Below are 18058 nucleotides of genomic sequence, written 5' to 3' on the forward strand. Positions count from 1 at the left end.
ATAGGTTATACAGACTATATCTGTACTTCTCTAAAGTTTGAAATAGTTCATGATTTGAAAAAAAAAATTTTAAGGCATCTAGAAATAATCGAGGTAATAAACTTGGACTCTGCCAAAGAAAAGCATTTTTACTCTAACTTAGGAATTGGGACTATTTCTGCCTAAGATTCCTTAGTCATCTGGGGCATCATTTAAGAGCATTTCTGTTTTTAAACTTTTTTCATCTTTTCATGTCCCCCTTTAAAGATATTCAGGCCTCATCTTCTCTCTCCTATCTCTCTCTCTCTCTTTTTTCCCTGGCATTCTTCCTTCTCTTCTCTCAAAGGAATTCTCTCAAATCAATTCTGAAGTAATTCTCAGAGCAATTCCAAGTTCTCAACATACGTATTTCATTCCTCTTCCTAAAATTGCCACCTCTGGGTCATAAACACAACTTGAAGAAATGACACAGAATACGTGGTGATCTTTTGTTAGATTAGTATGACTTGGGACTTTGTTCATTATTTTAACATATTATGAGTTGTTATTTTGGCTGTCAATAAATAGGAAAACAAAAACACGGGTCAAACTACAGTAAAACTCAAGTCCAGGATCATTCACCAGGACCCAAGATTAGGCATACATAATATTATATGTTATATTTACAAAATTTTAAATTTTAAATTCTCAATTGAGTAACCTCGGGTATTTTATGTTAGACAATACAGCTGACCTCTGAACAACACAGGTTTGAAAGGCATGGATTCATTTACACGTGGATTTTTTTTTTTACAGCACAATAACATAAACATGTTTTCTTTTCCTTATGATTTTCTTAACATTTTAACTTACGTTATTGTAAGAATACCATACATGATACATAAAACATGCAAAGTATGTGTTACTTGACCACTGATGTCATCAATAAGGCTTCTGGACAACAGAAGGCTGTTAGTAGTTAAGTTCTGAGGAAGTCAAAAATTATAAACAGATACTCAGCTGGGTGACGTCAGGTGTGGTCAGTGCTCCTAACGACCCCCAGCTCCACATTGTTCAACGATCAGCTGTATGTTAGCAGTAAGGAATGAGGTTTCATTTGATGTAAAGCCTTCTTATTAACCAGTCTGAACTACACATATTTATTTTAGCACAAAATAGATTCAGAACAAGCAAGTACTGAATGAATTTAAATATCACAGCTGGGATTGTTTACCATTGTAGGATTTACCACAATACAGTCATTTATTTTAGGTTGAACTGAATTTAAATTATTTATAAATTTCAATGCTTCTTAAATCTTTTCAGTGAGATGCAACAGAAATCACACCAACATCAAAACAAGTAAGCAAAAATGTATTAAAAAAAAAAATAGTCAAAGCATCATCTACATCTTCAAGCCAGGGGGATAAATGGTCTAGGAAAATACCAGCACATTACAAGTTCTTCTTTCTGTCAGGTGGCTCTCTAACTTCAGATACCAGTCATAATAAAACATTTCCTTTCACCTCTGTGTCCTAACCACGCAATGAAACAAAACAGAAGCTCACATTACATTGTTCTAGAATTTTAGAATTCGAACAGACTCTACAGCTTATCTGAAACACAAAAATCTTGATTTCACATAGAAAACATGTCTAAAGATATGAAACAACTGAAACAGCTTTCCTAAGACCCTTCTACTAATTGAAGGCAGATTTGGGTTTCCTATTTTTTATCCCAGTTTCCTTTTATCAACCTGTTAGCCAAGAATGACTTTTTCTTTATGAACCCACACAGGAAAAGAAAATTCGAATTTTTTCTAACATATGGAAATGATCAGTACTTTACAGAGTTTGATCTCAGAAACACGCCACTGATAAAACGACATACCTCTAGCGTGTGGCATTTTCCTCGAATTCGGTTACAGAGAAGTTGGTAATTCTCCAGCACAACATTCAGCTCAGATGTCAATTCCTGGCCACCAGAGGGCGCCTTTGCAGCTAGTAACATGATGTTGTCCTTGAGAATCTTCACTCTCACCTCCTTCTGCAACACGTCCTCTTTTGCCCTCTGTTCCAAGAAAGGATGAACTTGAAAACGGTCTGCCTTTCTCAGTAACCAATTTCTTTCTTTTTCAAAAAGATAACTAAACCAAAATTAAAATGCTGACATGACTCTAACTACCTAATTGGAACATTATTTAGGTAATCGCCACAGAGAGTACTTTTGAAGTAAGAATGCTGACTGTAACATTTACATTTCATAACAAGCAATGTGAGCCCCTAAGTCACCTTCAGTTACTGACATGTATTTTCAAAGTCTGGGTCCATGAAAAGAATCTAAGTGAGGTATTTTCATTAAACACTGTAAGTCTGAGCATATTAAACTTTAATAAATAAATTTTCACCTCTGTAGAGGTATCATTTAAAAATAATGTAAACATACCTGTTTTTAACCTAAAACATAGGTGTGTCCATGCTTCTGATAATTAACAGCATTTCGAAGATGATGACGAAATTATACTGGGAAGTCTAACCTAGTCCAGCTTCTTTCCTGACTCTCCCTCCAAGCTAAGGATGAAGACTCACTTTGAGAAAAATCAACCTAAAACAGCTTTTCATTTTCCCTTTCAGCTTTCCGTGTTGCTTAATGGTTTTAAATTTCCCTCAGTTGTTAAAGTAATTAAGTATAGTGGTTTTAAAAATTTATAATGGTTGTTTGAAACAATAAAAACAAATAGAATGTTGCCCAATCAAGGGCTTTAAACTTAGTTCTCTAAGGTTTCATCCCCAGGGACTTAAAGAAACCACAAAACTACAATGCTTATAATATAAAGAAAGAGAATAAATTAAATGAAATGGTTCTTAACAGGGTAGGCTACCTTTAAAATACCTTATACTGAATATTTTAAAAGCTCTCAAAAGAACTACACTAAAAGAAATGCTTCAGTAAAAATACTACATACAAGTACTGGAAAAGTCCCTTACTGTATTTATTTTGATTCATATTCAATAAGACACTGATGAAATATAATCCCTTTTTAAACAGATATATAGGGATTTTTGCTTTAATTATATTTTTAGGCAAGTTAAATTTGGCATAAAACAGTTACTATGTGGATTAATCTTACTTTTTTTTTTTTTTTTTAAAAGCCTTTAAGACACTATCTCCTTTGGTTTGAACACTGAAGGACACTTGAAGCAATGCTAGAAATTTGGGAACGATGCCCAGTTCTTTTACTGTACAAAAAAAAAAAAGAAGAAGAAAAGAAAGCATTCAAGACTATTGACACAGGAATGTAAGTTTACAGGAAATACATCCTGTGGCTCCAAATGATATTAAATCCCTTGACCATGTTCCTACCGCGACTCTTACCTGCTCGAACAAAATTTTGTTATTCATGTGTTTCCCATGAATTCACTGGAAGAATACCTTTGCTAACATGAAGATAAATTGCAACCGATTTGGGAAGTCACCCTTGGTCCTAACAAAAGACAATGCTTTAAAACTTCTGGAAACAGAGAGGGCTGAGGGTCGCACAACACTGTCAATGTAATCGATAAAACCAAATTTCTGAGTCATTCTCTGTGGCTCCCTGAGGTTCTATTGGAACAGACAGTCTTCAGGACTTTCATGGACGCAACTCCTGCGCCATATGCATCACGTGGACTCCCGGCTTCCTTTTCCTGGTAAAATCATAGCAGCTATCCTTCCATATTTTTTTTCCAGTTTGAAATCCAACTACACAAGATTATATGTCCATGTCGTTCTTCACAGATGGCAGATAGACAGATTCATTCATTCACTCAGTCCTTCATATTTAACGGAGAAGGGGAGCTATCAAACCTGTTGCCACTGGCCCGGACTCACCTTCATCTCTTCCACCGCACTCTCGAGTTCTTCCGGGGACTTGTACTCAAAATCCCTCTCCAGGTACTCTTCTTCTGCCTGGGTCATCCACTCCTGCATCTCGGCCAAGTCTTTCTTCAGGTTCACTGCTTTTTCCTGACTTTCAGACAGTCTATTTTTTTGAATAGCAATCTGGAAAGGAAAAGCCATTCACCCAGATAAACAAATGCTAACACACTAAATGTCAAGTTCTAGTTTCTAGTATCTAAGGACACAGGGTAACTTTCCACCAAGAGCCTTGTTTTAACATTCAGATAAAATCCTCCATACATTTGTGCTGACGTTGTGGAATATTAGCGACAATGAAAACAATCCTTATAACTGTGATGCTATACAACATCTTGGATAGTAATCTAATATGGAAATACCTATTATAATTCTAAAAATGCCTAACTCTTGACAGAGTAATCCCAAGTGAAGGAATCTAACCTACAGCAATAAAAACATATAATTTAAGGAAATTTACAGTAGTGTTATTATGGAAAAAAACCTGGAAGCAACCAGAATGTCTCATTTTCTCCCATAAAACACTGCCGTACAAAATTCTGGTTTTGATAATCTACTATACTGTATCCTGCACACCAACACAAAAAAGTAACATCAGAAAATAGGTTTTGTCTGAATCTAATTCAATAACTTAAATGTTTCCGATAACCACAACACTTGATATAAAAATATGTTCAGAGAGACCCTCCAACCACAAACAGACTTCAACTGTGAGAGGAGAGAGCATCCCACAGAGAGCACCCAGCGCTCGCTTCCTCCCACTCACAGGAAATCTCAGCGGAGCGATCACGGAGTCAGGGCCTTGCTTGGCCACAAAGCTGACAGAGACCAAAAGCCAGCACAGGAATAGGACGGCTCTCGTGAGAGAAAGAGCAAATCCTCAGAGGCTTTCCTGTTCCCACCCTCCAAACAGGATCACAGACATAAAAATAGAAAGGGGTCAAACAGGAGCTCTGCTTTCCTGTCCCCATAAGGGGCTCCAGGAGCCAGCACTCTACGCAGTCCCCAAGTCCTGCTGATCAGCACTCTAAGTGGGGTGGCTGTTTTTAAAAAATACATATATACAAATACAGATTCCTTGGGTTCCGTTTCCAGAAAATTCTCCTTCCTAGCTTCTGGATACTAGTCAATTATATAATTCTCATAGATCCAGAGAGAAATAAAGACACTAATGAACTTTTTTTAAAAAGTTCCAAACTATAATTAATTATCCTGAGATGATATATTTCTTATTTTTTGGCATTAAAATGTCCCTTGTTTCATGATACCAGGGATATAACAGATGAAACAGATTGCTTTTATTTGTTGATTGACTTTATATATCCATCCTTTCTTAGCAAAATAAAAATACGGCAAGGTTATATTTGTCCAAAACTTCTTCAACCTTTATACGACTCAATGAAACACAAGAGTCTGGAATGGCTTTAGACAATGATTCACACAATACATGGTCGCCTCCTTGATGAGGACCCTTAAAAATTTCCCATACATTTACCTTCATGATGAATCAGTGGTAGTTAATAATTATTATATGTTGTCATATCTATATGTTTGTGTATATGTAGATAGATACATAGATCTAAATGTCTATGTCTGTCTGTATCTATCTATCACTTTGTTTGGTCCTTGCTGGCACTTCCAAACTATTTTCTGTATTTACTTTCTCCCAATCTCAATAAATTCAAGCGCAAACCATCAGATTATAGCACACTTAGAGAAATTTGAATTGGGCCAGAATAGATGATATTAAAAAGTTATTTTCTTAAGTGTGGCAATGGTCCTGTGGTTTTGCAGAATACTGTCTTTATTCATGACGGAAGCATTTTGTATTTAATACTCATGCTAAAGAACTTAGGGGTGAAGTGTCCTGATAGCTTCAAATTCCTGTCAAAAGCACATTTTTAGGAAAAAAAAAAAGTGTGTGTGTGTGTGTATGTGTGTGTGTGTATAGAGAGAGGGACAGAGAGAGAGAAAGCAAATGTGGTAGAACATTATAACTGGCAAATGAAAGAATGGGTATGTGGCTGCTCCCTCTACCTTTATTTCAACCTTCCTTTAAGTCTGAACATATTCAAAATACAGAATTTGGAGGAAAACAATGAAAACAAAATAAAACATTCCAAGGACAGAAATTATCAATTTTTCCTACATAAACATTAGCCAAAAAACATTGCATGAAGAGATGTGTGCCGTGTAAGGGCTGCCTGCGGAACAGTCCTGTATGTCACACCTTCTCCTCCCATTTACCACCCCTCCTCACTCACGCCAGCTTTGTGTAACTTCACTGGCGAAGCACAAGCAATCAGAAGAGAACTGCACTGCAGTCCTACCGTACCCAGAGTGGCTCTCCTTCAGTCACCACAGAGAAATTATCCAACAGCAATTCTTCCACAGAGACAGCGGACCTCACCCCTCTCATATATGGCACACTTCACTCCAGAAACTACCTTCTCTCAAATTCTCTGCTTCCTTATTTTCTCCTTCTAACCAAGGTCCTTCTTTTTTGGCATGCAAATATCACCTAACATCTCTTATTTCTAAAAATTACAAAAACAAGTCTTCGGATACCCAGGTCCCTGCACACACCCCATTTCTCCGCTCCCTTAAATAGAGAAATTCCTTCCTCAGAGTTGGTTATACTTGTTGTCCCAACTGCTCACCTCCCCTTTCCTTCTCAACATTCTCCAATGTGACTCTCTTCCCTGTCAAGCCACCAGACCCTTTTCTCAAGGTCATTTAAAGCCTCCCTCTTGTCAGATAGAAAGCTCGACTTTCAGTTCCCCTTGGCCTCAGCAATCCTCAGTACAGGGCACCGTGGAATGCTTTCTCCATCTGGCCCCGGGGCCTCACAGCCCCCTGGCGTTTCTCTGCCAGCTGACCCTAACTCCTCAGCGTCTTTGGACTTGCCCTCTCCTCCTTCCAGCAGTCAGTGCTGACGAGCCCCGTGGGGGTGCCTCATAGTCTCACACTTAGCCTTTCCAGAATGGAAATCATCGTTTCACCTGCTCTCACAAAAGCTTCTCATGCCTTGAGTCTCCACCGTTTCAGCAAACAGCACCACAATTCACACCCAGTGGAAGCTCTGCACAAACCCTCTGCTTCCTTGACCATTCCCTCTCCAAGATGACACGTCCAATCCATTACCAGACTCCTATCTCTATTTTCAAACACAGACCAACCCTAACAGTCCTCGTGACCTCCAGCACTCTCTCTCCAGTCTGAAGGGCCAAGACAGCAATAACCTCTTAAATAATCTTCTCTGTTTTCACTCTGGCTTTCCCACGTGGTAACGTCACTTCCGTGCTCAAACCCCTCTGCTTTCTGTGTGAAATCAGCCTTGAAATAAAATTTTAAAATGTTGTTTCAAAGGCCATAGACAATCCCACCTACATTCTGACTTTGGACCTTACCCACCCGCTAACTCCTGCCTTCATTCTCTTCCAGCTACACTGCCCTTCTAGTTCTCTGTTGAACACGCCAAGCTCATTCCCACCAAGGAGCCAAACTGGCCTGTTAGTGCCTTCCCTTAATTAAAATAAAAATCCATTTCTTTGCCCCAACCGGCCACCCATACTATAGCTGTTCTAGACCACTGTTTTTCAAACTGGATGGGATATAAAATCAATTCAGACACTGAAAAAAGGGAACGGTCTGCCTCTTAAAAGCCACAGACAGCAGACCCGAAAAACCTACCTCCTTGCTAAGTTTCTCCACTTGGGTTTGGTAGTCCACTAGTTTTGTCTGCATCCAGGTTTTGATCCCAGCAACTGGACAGCTTCGAAGGTTCGCCTCTATTTCTCTCATGCCTTTCAGAGATGAGTCCATTGTTTCTATTTCATTAACAAAGGCCTGAATATAGAAACAAGCCCATATTGAGTTCATTCCTATATAAGTGGGTGCCATAACTATAATTTGTCTCTGCTTGCATCCCTGAAGATATTACAAAAACAGACTGTTTGAGAGTCAGGACTTCTAACTACTTAAGAAATATTGTGCCTTGAGAAATTCATTTCACCTGGGTGCTTCATATAGCCATCTGCCAAATTAGATTGGAAATACTTGACTCTCGGCAGGGAATAGTGGTCTCCATTAATTTACAGAAGCCTAATGATTTCGCCAAATATAAATTGCATACAGTCTTACTGGCAAATTTCACTTGTTAAGTACATTTCTCTTTAAGCCTCACCATGTGGCATAATAAGAGCAATGTACAATTTGTGATTATGACCCTAAAATTATCACTGGAACATAAGATAGCAGCTCCTAATGAATTAAAATCGCATTCTATAACCCTGGCCAAAAATGAAAATATAGTCATTCTTTTAATAACTTTAAGTTTAAAAAAAAAAAAGGTTTACGATGAAAGATATTTTATCTCGGTTTATTGTCATGTCATATTCATGCAATTTTAATAACAGCAAATAACAAAGAAGCAGAAGGAAATGTTATTTGTTACAGCAGAGTTCCTAAATCAGCAGAACTCACAGAGCACTGGTCCAGCTGACTCTGAAGCTCTTCCGCGTCTCCCTGGACAGCCTGCTCTTTCATTAAGAAGTCTTTCACGCCATCCACCCACTTCTCAATGACTTTCAAATCCACCTAAATCAAACGCAATAACAAACGGGGAAATTACTCAGTGACACTCAACCCTAGTGCATCTCGAGATCTATCGCTATTTCAAGAAAGGCGACGTTTCACAACTTTGATAGCATCGTTTCTATTTGTTGTGTATCTTTTTTTTTTAATCTTCCAAATCTGAAAATAATGATTTTTCTTGATGATTGACTAAAATCCTTAAGAGATGACAGTCTGGTGATCATTCTAAAAATCTCAAAACACTCTCCAGGGAACCAAGCTACTTTGCTTAAATGTGCGCAACATCAGTGATTAAAAATTCAAATCACAGGAAAAATGCTTTACTACATGTAATCAGCTTAAAAAATCTTTTCTTCTCATATAATTTAGAACAATTTTTCTCCAAAAGTTAGCTACTCGAAGCAGGGATACATTAATAGCATAGTGGAGGGATACATTAATAGCATAGTGGAGGGGATACAATAGATTGATTGCTCGTCGTGTCAGACACTTTGTTACCTAAGAACCCAGGACAGTCCGCTGCTCAGCTTCATCCTTTCACCCAATATTTACTAGGCACCCCCTGCAATCCTTACTGTGTGTGGTGCTGCAGATCAAAAACAAGTGAGAAAGGAAACATTTTGCGGAGAGAAGAAGAGACAGTAATATTGGAACTGGGCCATTAATACAATGAAGTAGGTCCAACTTGATCTCCAGTATTAGAGCAAAGTAATGGTCATTTCTTCCCAAGGTTTCCCATTCTGTCACTGGTCAGTTTTACTTGTTAGTTTCCCTGATATGGAGCTGCATTGGTTCGTTTATATCCTGTCAATTCTTTGCTTCTCAATCAACGCTAGGAATGGAAGTACATTTACAATCCTGCTCAAGATTTAAAGCAGTCACTGTGTCCTCCCTTGGTCTCCTATTGGCTAAGCATTCCAAATTCCTTCTGGGATGTCTCTAAAACATGAAGTCCAGATATGGCACTCATCACACCCATCTTCATGCTCAGGAAACTACACCAATTTTTTTTAATGTCCTTATAACATACCACCCAGAACTAACTATTCTTCTCCTTATAATACTGGAATGAATGGTAACAATGGAACCTGCTATTTCACATATTGCTCTTACACTTATAAAATGCCATCTAACATCATTTAAGCTTAATTCTTCTTGTTGTAGGGTTGTTTTATGTTTCTTTCTTCAATTTGTTTGTTCATAGATATATTGGTCACAATATTACTCATGGTTAGCCAGAATTTCAAAGTTCCCATAACCTCAAAATTACATTTCCCTTATCTCATATTGCGTCAGTGACTTCTGGAATAAATTCAAGACTTGATATTTATAAATATGAAATCTTCCCTTGTTATGTTAATAACAGTTACCAATGTAATAATTAAAAGCCAATAAAATGATTTAAATTGCTAGTTTCACCACTTTTGTACCAGCTATTCCTCCTGGCTTTCTCTTATTTACACATCTGACAGTGGGTTGTCCTTTTCCTATTGGAATTTTTTTTGCTGTTGGGTTTTGAGGGTTTTTTTTTCTGGTGAAAAACAGGGCCAAAGACAGTGCCTACCTGAGCATTTCCCCATGAGGATGCCTGTCGTTCATTAATCAATAAAGTTTTAACTTAGTTTTCAAAATACAGGAATCTATGTAACACTAGCATCTAACTGGCTTACCACCTCCTTTGCATAAGGTTGGAAGAGATTTCTCAAATACTTTACTGATGAAGTCATGAGTTGCTAAAAATGAGTTTGGGAGCCATTATTTGAACCAAATAAGCATACATGAAAGGGGAGATTACAAATGTCTGTATCTAATAATCTAGTATCCCTCCTCCAAAAATAAATAAAGGAAAGCAGTAATTAAAGGAAATAAGTCTGGGCAAGGCTTCTTGGTGGAGTCTATGATGACTCCTAGCGACTACCACATTCTTGCCTAAGCACATACAAGATTTCTGGTTTGTCATTTATCTATAGCTCTGCCAGGAACTGACAAGAAACTTACTTCGGGTCTTTAACGTCTAGAAAATAATGTTCCCCCCAAATTAGAATATTGACCCAACTCTATGTTTCTGGTAATTTCTCACAAGATGCATAATGTGGCCTTGAGACCAAGGGTAAAATGCCCACATTACTTGGGATGTAGACATAGACATCTGCGGGCTCTGGGGTAGTTTTCCTGTCTAACTCCTCATCAAGGCGCGAATGCTCCCTCAGTAATGACCATCTGACACTTCCCAATGTACAGGGCCCTTCTCTGATGAAGACAGGGAGCAAAAAGCACTTGTTTGGCCTGTCAGCCTCTCTTACTGGCCCTGGGCATCCTGCACACACTTCCAAACTCAGCTTCAAAAACCCTCTCCGTCATATTGGGAGCTTCCCGCAAGCATCCTTTCCCTCTGTCTACCTGTCACTATCCTCACAAGCTCATGCACTCTTCCACCTATGTATTATTTTAATTGGTGACGTATCTTTCCTGTGTTTGCTCCGTGTCGTAAGAGCTACACAGCAAGATGTGCCCAGGGCAGGGGGAGGTGGGGTACAGAAAGACAAAAAGTAGGGAAAGAGAGAACATACAAATGGATCTATCTCTAGGATTCAGGGAGGACTTTTTTAAATTGCCCATTGAACTTGTCACTTCCTGCACTGTTACTCTCTATTCTCAACTTTTTAAGAACTCAAACATTACTGCTATATAACTGGGCAATCCATTAATGCCAGTTTTGAATTAAAAAATGGATGGTCTTCTGGGCCAAGGATTTTTGAAATTTATAGGGAAGCATTACATGCCCTGGAGGTTTTCATCACAAGCAGCCTTGACAGAAGCAAGCAGCCTCAGCAATCTGTCATTAGCACATGAGACACCAACCACCTTCTTTCCTCCCTTTCCCAGATACACACAGACCGTGTGAGCTCACACAAGTCACACACATCTGTCCCTTCTCTCTCTTACACTTCAACATGAGAAGGAAAGAAAAAAAGAAGAAGAAAGCAACAGACACGGATAAGCCATGAAGACCCAGTCGTCACCTCAACAGTAACAAAAGGAATAGACAGGAATCTGACCATCTGTTTTCACTACTAAAGTCCTTCACATAATCCTGGCCACTCTGAGTTCTAAGAGAAGCAGTGTGGCCCAGGAAAAGAAAGATAAAAAGTGTGACTACCAAGCTCAGCACCTCACCAGCCACAAGGTCTCAAGAAAGCAATTTCTCTTCTTTGAGCCTCAGCAGATCTTCTACGAAATAGGAATAATGACAACTAGCTCACTTTGTTGTTCCGAAAAACACAGATAAAGTTTGGACAAGCCTGGTACAATGCAGGCGTGCAGTACACACTAGTTATTACTACAAAGAGCTACAAAAGCTTTAGTACCAAGACTGACCCATAAAGAGTTACCACTTCCAAGTGCAGGACGGGCCAGCCAGGGAGACTACCTGCTGGCATGAGTCAGGGAATGTGTTTCACTATCGCCAGCATTAATCCTTATTCTATCCTATTGGTATTTAAAAGTAACTGAAAGAGCTACCAGATCTTCTGGATTCAGCTCAGAAGAAGGAAGCCCAGTAAAGGAGGGAACACCAAAACTTTAAAAATGCCTAGTGGCAACATCCCACCCTGCGGCTACACCAGATGAGAAGGGTTAAGAGGTCAGTGAGTACACTACTAGCTACCACTGTGTGCAGGCAAGTGTGGGGAGCAGAGGGCTCTGCTCCACCATCCAATACCTCCTCTTTCCCCAGAAAGAAAGTATTGTCTCAATCCACCTGTGGCAGGTGTTTCCTGTGCCTTAAAAAAGATACCCAACTGACGAATGGATAAGGAAGATGTGGTCCATATACACTATGGAGAATTATGCCTCCATCAAAAAGGATGAATACCCAACTTTTGTAGCAACATGGATGGGACTGGAAGAGATTATGCTGAGTGAAATAAGTCAAGCAGAGAGAGTCCATTATCATATGGTTTCACTTATTCGTGGGGCATAACAAATAGCATGGAGGACATGGGGAATTAGAGAGGAGAAGGGAGTTGGGGGAAATTGGAAGGGGAGGTGAACCATGAGAGACTATGGACTCTGAAAAACAACCTGAGGGTTTTGAAGGGGCGGGGGGGGAGGTTGGGGTACCAGGTGGTGGGTATTATAGAGGGCACAGATTGCATGGAGCACTGGGTGAGGTGCAAAAATAATGAATACTGTTATGCTGAAAATAAATAAAAAATAAATTAAAAAAAAAAAAGATACCCAAATTCTGCTCGCCATTAAATCAATCACACAAGAAAGAAATTCCAAAGAAAAGACAAGAGCTCCCATGAAAAGTATTTCTCTGACCATTAAAAAAACACTCAGCTTAGGCACTTCTGATTTTCTAATGTCCAATGAATATTTAATTTTTTCCTCCACCTCTATTCACTTACAGAATAAATACACAGAATTTATAGAATAAATACATACATGTATATTACACAGAATATATATCTATAACTATATAAAATATTATATGCTCTGAATATATGATTCTTTTGAAGCAATATGAAACATTTTAAAATACTAGTAAACTTCTACAACAAATATCTATCATTAATTCACATGCATAGAATAAACTGTTAAGTACTAACCTAGGACAACTGTTTCTCATTCTCACAAATTCTGAAACAAATATCAAGTGACTATTATGGTATTTTGAAAACCAAAGTATCAAATATTCTAGTTTGGAAGGGCCAAAATTCTACGCTGACCATCACTGCTCAAAAGCACTGATTTGTACGTGTCTGAGACGGGCAACACCTGCTGCTGGGTCACAGAAAAGGAATGCAAGGTCATTAAAACAAGTCCTTTAACCCTAAAACACCCCATCTCCCAGCCTGGCCCCTAAGCTAGGAATGGGGGAAATGGGAAGCTTGGTAACTCTGGATTTAAGACAATAAGATTCCAAAGTACACAACTACCTTCCAAGATTTTGTTGACAGCGAAATTCTTGGCATTTTATTTTGTTCCTTCCCCATCTTCTGGAATGTCCACAGCTTTTTAAGCAATTTCTAACCCAAGGCACAGGCAAGAAGAAGCATGAAGTCCAAATTAAAACAGTAATTTAAGATAATGGGGTTTCTATTTTGTATGGTTTTATAATATTTGTGAACCTCAAATACACTCTTTAAAAGGTGTTTCTTCATTTAATAGGGAAGACCAGCAAGGACACTGCTACAACATTTATTATCTGAAACTAAGAAAAATTCTTAAATCTAAGGTTTAGAATGCACCGTTAGTAAGTAAAATGCATTCAAAATGAGAAACTAAAAAAAAAAAAAAAGACTTGTGAGATCATTATATCAACCATATGTTACCTAGAAAGAGTCAAATCAGCCATGTTGCAGATTACTCTTACTAGGTATTTACCATAGTGCTTTTACTCTGAAATTCTTCCCAGAGTCATTTCAAAGCTCGGTTCTGCCTATCATAGAGTTCTGGCATAGCCCCTTCCATAGTCCGGGTCAGACCACATCCAACTGGTCAGCAACTGAAGGAAGGGATGTGACTACACAGATTCCTTCCATTTATGAGAAGCAGGCATTCAGATTGCATAGATCCAACCTTAGTAGAGAAATGTGCCTGGGTAAGATGACGGTAGGCACCTACAAAGCAGTGACATTCCCATCCACTTAACTTGCTGTTTCCCACACAGGTCTCCTGTCATCAACGAGCTCTGTCCTTAGGGGAGGAGAGACATACAGGTCTAGCCTTAGTAAAAGCTGGCCTGAGTTGAGGGTTTGTGAAGGTGTAAACAGTGCACAGTAGAATCCAGAGGAAATAATTAGCTCTGGGTGTGGTGCTGAGCAACACTGAACACTGTTCACAGAACAAGCTTTTTCTTAAAGGCTGAGCTCAGAAGAGGAAGATGAGAATTCCTAGCAAGTAAGTGACATTTCCAGAGAAAAGCAATTGTCCAATGCAGTCTTTGGGATCTAGTACATTGTTTTCTCACCAGACTGGGCTCACGAAGGAGGGGTTGGGGGGGAGGGGCTCAGTGTAGGAGGGACTTCAGGGCAAGAAAGGGGCAGAAGCTAGCAGAAGATTGTGAGTGCACTCTGTATTAGCAAAGACAACCAGATTCTTTCCAGAAGTAGAACTCTGGCACCACGGTGCGGGGAGAGGAATTCTGAGGGAAGAGATTGGAAGCAGGAGCCAGCTGTGAAGGACAGTGGGATTGCCAGGGCAAGGGACTCTCCTGGAGTCTGAACACAGCAGGAAGAGGCTGCAGGACTGTCCGAAGAAGCAGGAGCAGCTATAACGTAAGACAGAGTTTCATGTGGGCGTCGGGGATGGTTTCACAATTCTACAGTTATACCACATCACAGAAGATCTTGCAGGGGTGGAGGAGGTGGGGAGAAACAATAAACAACACAAAATACCTATAACCCCCGAGTGCAAAGATACCATTCCTGGTGATAAGAAATATATAACCAGCCTCCAGAAGTTTATAATATTTAATCCCCATAATTCATAAGAAAATCAATACTGAAAAAAATTAATGTTCATGTATTTTTAAATGTTTTGCTGCCTGGAAGAAGCAGGAGGATTTTCTGTGAAGCAGTTTTTAAAGTACCAATTAACATTTTAATTCTTAAGTACAGGAACTGAGGTCATTACTTCGGCATGGGATGGATAAAAAAAGAACTTAAGAACGCATATGAGCATGACACCGAATAAGAATACAGAGGCCAACTCGCTACCTGCACAGAGAAACCTGCCATGCAGACAAAGGAAATGTAGGCAGCTGAAAAAAATACGATTTGCCAACAAGTAACAGAAAACTACACTAAACTAAAATTGGCACACAAACAAATAACATGACACTTTTACAAGTACCGTAGGATGGTAGGAATAAAGTAAGCACATAGCTATGAAATACTTTCAAATGCTGTGCCAACGAAAGGCACCGTTGTTCTCTTTGGTGTGGGATTCACCCTCCAAGCTCATGCATTTGTGTACTATCTATTTCATTGTCCCTCATGGAGCTCCAACATCATTTGCTTCTATTAGGGTGAAAAAAATGATTAAAATTAGTAACATTCATGAGCTTTTCTATTTCACCTGGAACATGTTAACCTCCAGTAAAGACCCTTTTTCCTTTCCAGTGATTCAGCAATTGCATACATCACCCAGTGTGCATCATAAGTGCATTCCTTAATCCCATCACCTATTAACCCCAATGCCCCCACCGCTCTGGTAGCCATCAGTTGGTGCCCTATAACTGGTTTGTCTCTTTTTCCCTTTGCTCATTTGTTTTTCCCTTAAATTCCACATGAGTGAAATCATATGGTATTTGTCTTTCTCTGACTAAGTTATTTTGCTTAGCATTATACTCCCTAGTTCCATCCAAGTCATTGCAAATGGCAAGATTTCATTCCTTTCATGGCTGAGTAATACTCCACTGTGTGACAAGTGTTCTTTTTTTCTCCACATCCTCTCCAACACCTGCTGTTTCCTGTGTCGTTGAGTTTAGCCATTCTAACAGGTGTGAGATGAGATCTCATTCTAGTTTTGATTTGCATTTCCCTGATGGCAAGTGATATTGAGCATCTTTTCACATGTCTTTGGCCATCTGCTCATCTTCTTTGGAGAAACATCTGTTCATGTCTTCTGCCCATTTTGAATGGGATTATTCATTTTTTGGGTGTTGAGTTTTATAAGTTCTTTCTGTATTTTGTATACTAACCCTTCATCAGATATGTCATTGGCAAATACGTTTTTGCATTCCATGGGTTGTCTTTTCGTTCTGTTGATTGTTTCCTTCACTGAGAAGCAGCTCTTTAATCCATTTAGAATTTATTTTCATGCATGGTATAAGAAAGTGGTCCAGTTTCTCTCTTTTGCACGTTGCTGTCCAGTTTTCCCAACACCATTTGTTGACGAGACGGTCTTTTTCCCATGGGAGTCTTTCCTGCCTTCTCAAAGATTAATTGACCATATAATTGCGAGTTTATTTCTGGGTTTTCTACTCTGTGCCATTGATCTATGTGTCTATTTTTGTGCCAGTACCATACTGTTTTGATTACCACAGCTTTGTAATATAATTTGAAGTCCAGAATTGTGATGCCTCAGCTTTGCTTTTCTTTTTCAAGATTGCTTTGGCTATTCTGGATCTTCTGTGATTCCATACAAGTTTTAGAATTGTTGGTTCTACTTAGGTGAAAACTGCTATTGTTATTTTGATAGAGACTACATTAAATGCATAGATTGCTTTGGGCAGTATAGACATTTTGATAATGCCTATTCTTCCAATCCATGAGTCTGGGATGTCTTTCCATTTTTTTGTGCCCTCTTGGCACCCACTGTTAATATTAGCTGCCTTCAGGAAAGAAAATGGTATTGAGGGGGAAGGGGAATTCTAAATGTTCACTCTAGTAATTCTCTATTACTCAATTTCTTCACAATGAGCACTCTTTATGTATTACTTATGCAAGTAAAAGTACATTTTAAAAATAAGCAAGCCAACCATTGTTTTCCTAAGAAAGAGCATCATAAACTAGCACTGAATCAAAAACCTACTGTGTCTAAAGACAAATAGAACTTAAATGGCTAAAAAACTGTACATCAGGTCATCAAAAGGGGGGAAACAATGCTAACCTACAAATGAGTATTTATTTGTAAATAGCTTTGAGTGAAAAACTAAGGTTTCCTAAGTGAATTATAAGTAGTTAAGTAACAATGCCTTCAAAGCAAAACAAATAAGGAATAAAAGTTTTCTTCAGAATAAACAAATACATATTTCAATAAAGTTGCACAGTTAGGGAATACACATACTGTCAACAATCTTGCAGTTAAACACAAAAAATAAAGAAAGAAAAACTAGACATTACAAATCTGCTATGGTGATAATAAAAAAATCTAAATACTTGGGGTATTTATTATGGATTGAATTTGGCACACATACCAACGAGCCACTCTAAGTGCCTGGATCTGCTACATTAGTAACAACAACCCACTAAAGCCTAAGGCTGGATTACTTTAACCACAGGACTCTCTTTTGTGTTTTGTAATTTTATGTATGCTCTTTAAATTCCATATTAAAGTATTAGCACACGTTTAGCTAACCTTAAAACACACTTCTGAAAGTCAAAAGAAGATTAACCTTTGGGTTAATCTTCACCTGCAAATTTCCCTAACTACGTCTCAGAGTTAAATATAAAAACAAAGCCACGCTCTTTTGAAAAGATGAGAAATCTTTAATCCAGCATTGCTCAACCTTCACAGTATTGACATTTAGGGCCAGAAAATTCTTTTGTTGTGGGGGATGTCTTATGCATTAGCTGTAACCTTGGCCTCTACCCACTGGAAGCAAATACCACACCCCCTCCCATCCACAGTTATGACAACCAAAAAAACTTCTCCAAACACTAACAAATGTCCTGGGGCGGGGACAAAATCATCCCCGGTTGAGAGCCACAGATAACACAATGCTTGGACCATAACCACAAATTTTACAATCATGAATAAGGGTAATTCTGGTTTTTAAAGTTGGGAAGAACTCTAGCTGAAAACACAGAAGGGGATGTGGATCCACTCACAAAGGTAAATGATTCAAAAACACTAA

The 18058-nt window shown here is 38.7% G+C and overlaps 1 protein-coding gene across 6 annotated transcripts in view; it reads right to left on the minus strand.

Moving 5' to 3' along the window:
* Positions 1-18058, minus strand: part of UTRN (utrophin) — a 504882-nt gene that overhangs the window by 327368 nt on the left and 159456 nt on the right. For all 6 annotated transcript variants that reach the window (XM_032338010.1, XM_032338009.1, XM_032338007.1 and 3 more), the window contains 4 exons: positions 8359-8472; positions 7567-7722; positions 3829-3999; positions 1849-2028 (listed from right to left, as the gene is read on the minus strand). In XM_032338010.1, the coding sequence (XP_032193901.1) occupies positions 1849-2028; positions 3829-3999; positions 7567-7722; positions 8359-8472 (621 nt within the window). The remainder of the gene's footprint in view (positions 1-1848; positions 2029-3828; positions 4000-7566; positions 7723-8358; positions 8473-18058) is intronic.

The sequence above is a fragment of the Mustela erminea genome, chromosome 4, assembly GCF_009829155.1.
Source record: "Mustela erminea isolate mMusErm1 chromosome 4, mMusErm1.Pri, whole genome shotgun sequence".
Taxonomy (NCBI): Eukaryota; Metazoa; Chordata; class Mammalia; order Carnivora; family Mustelidae; genus Mustela; species Mustela erminea.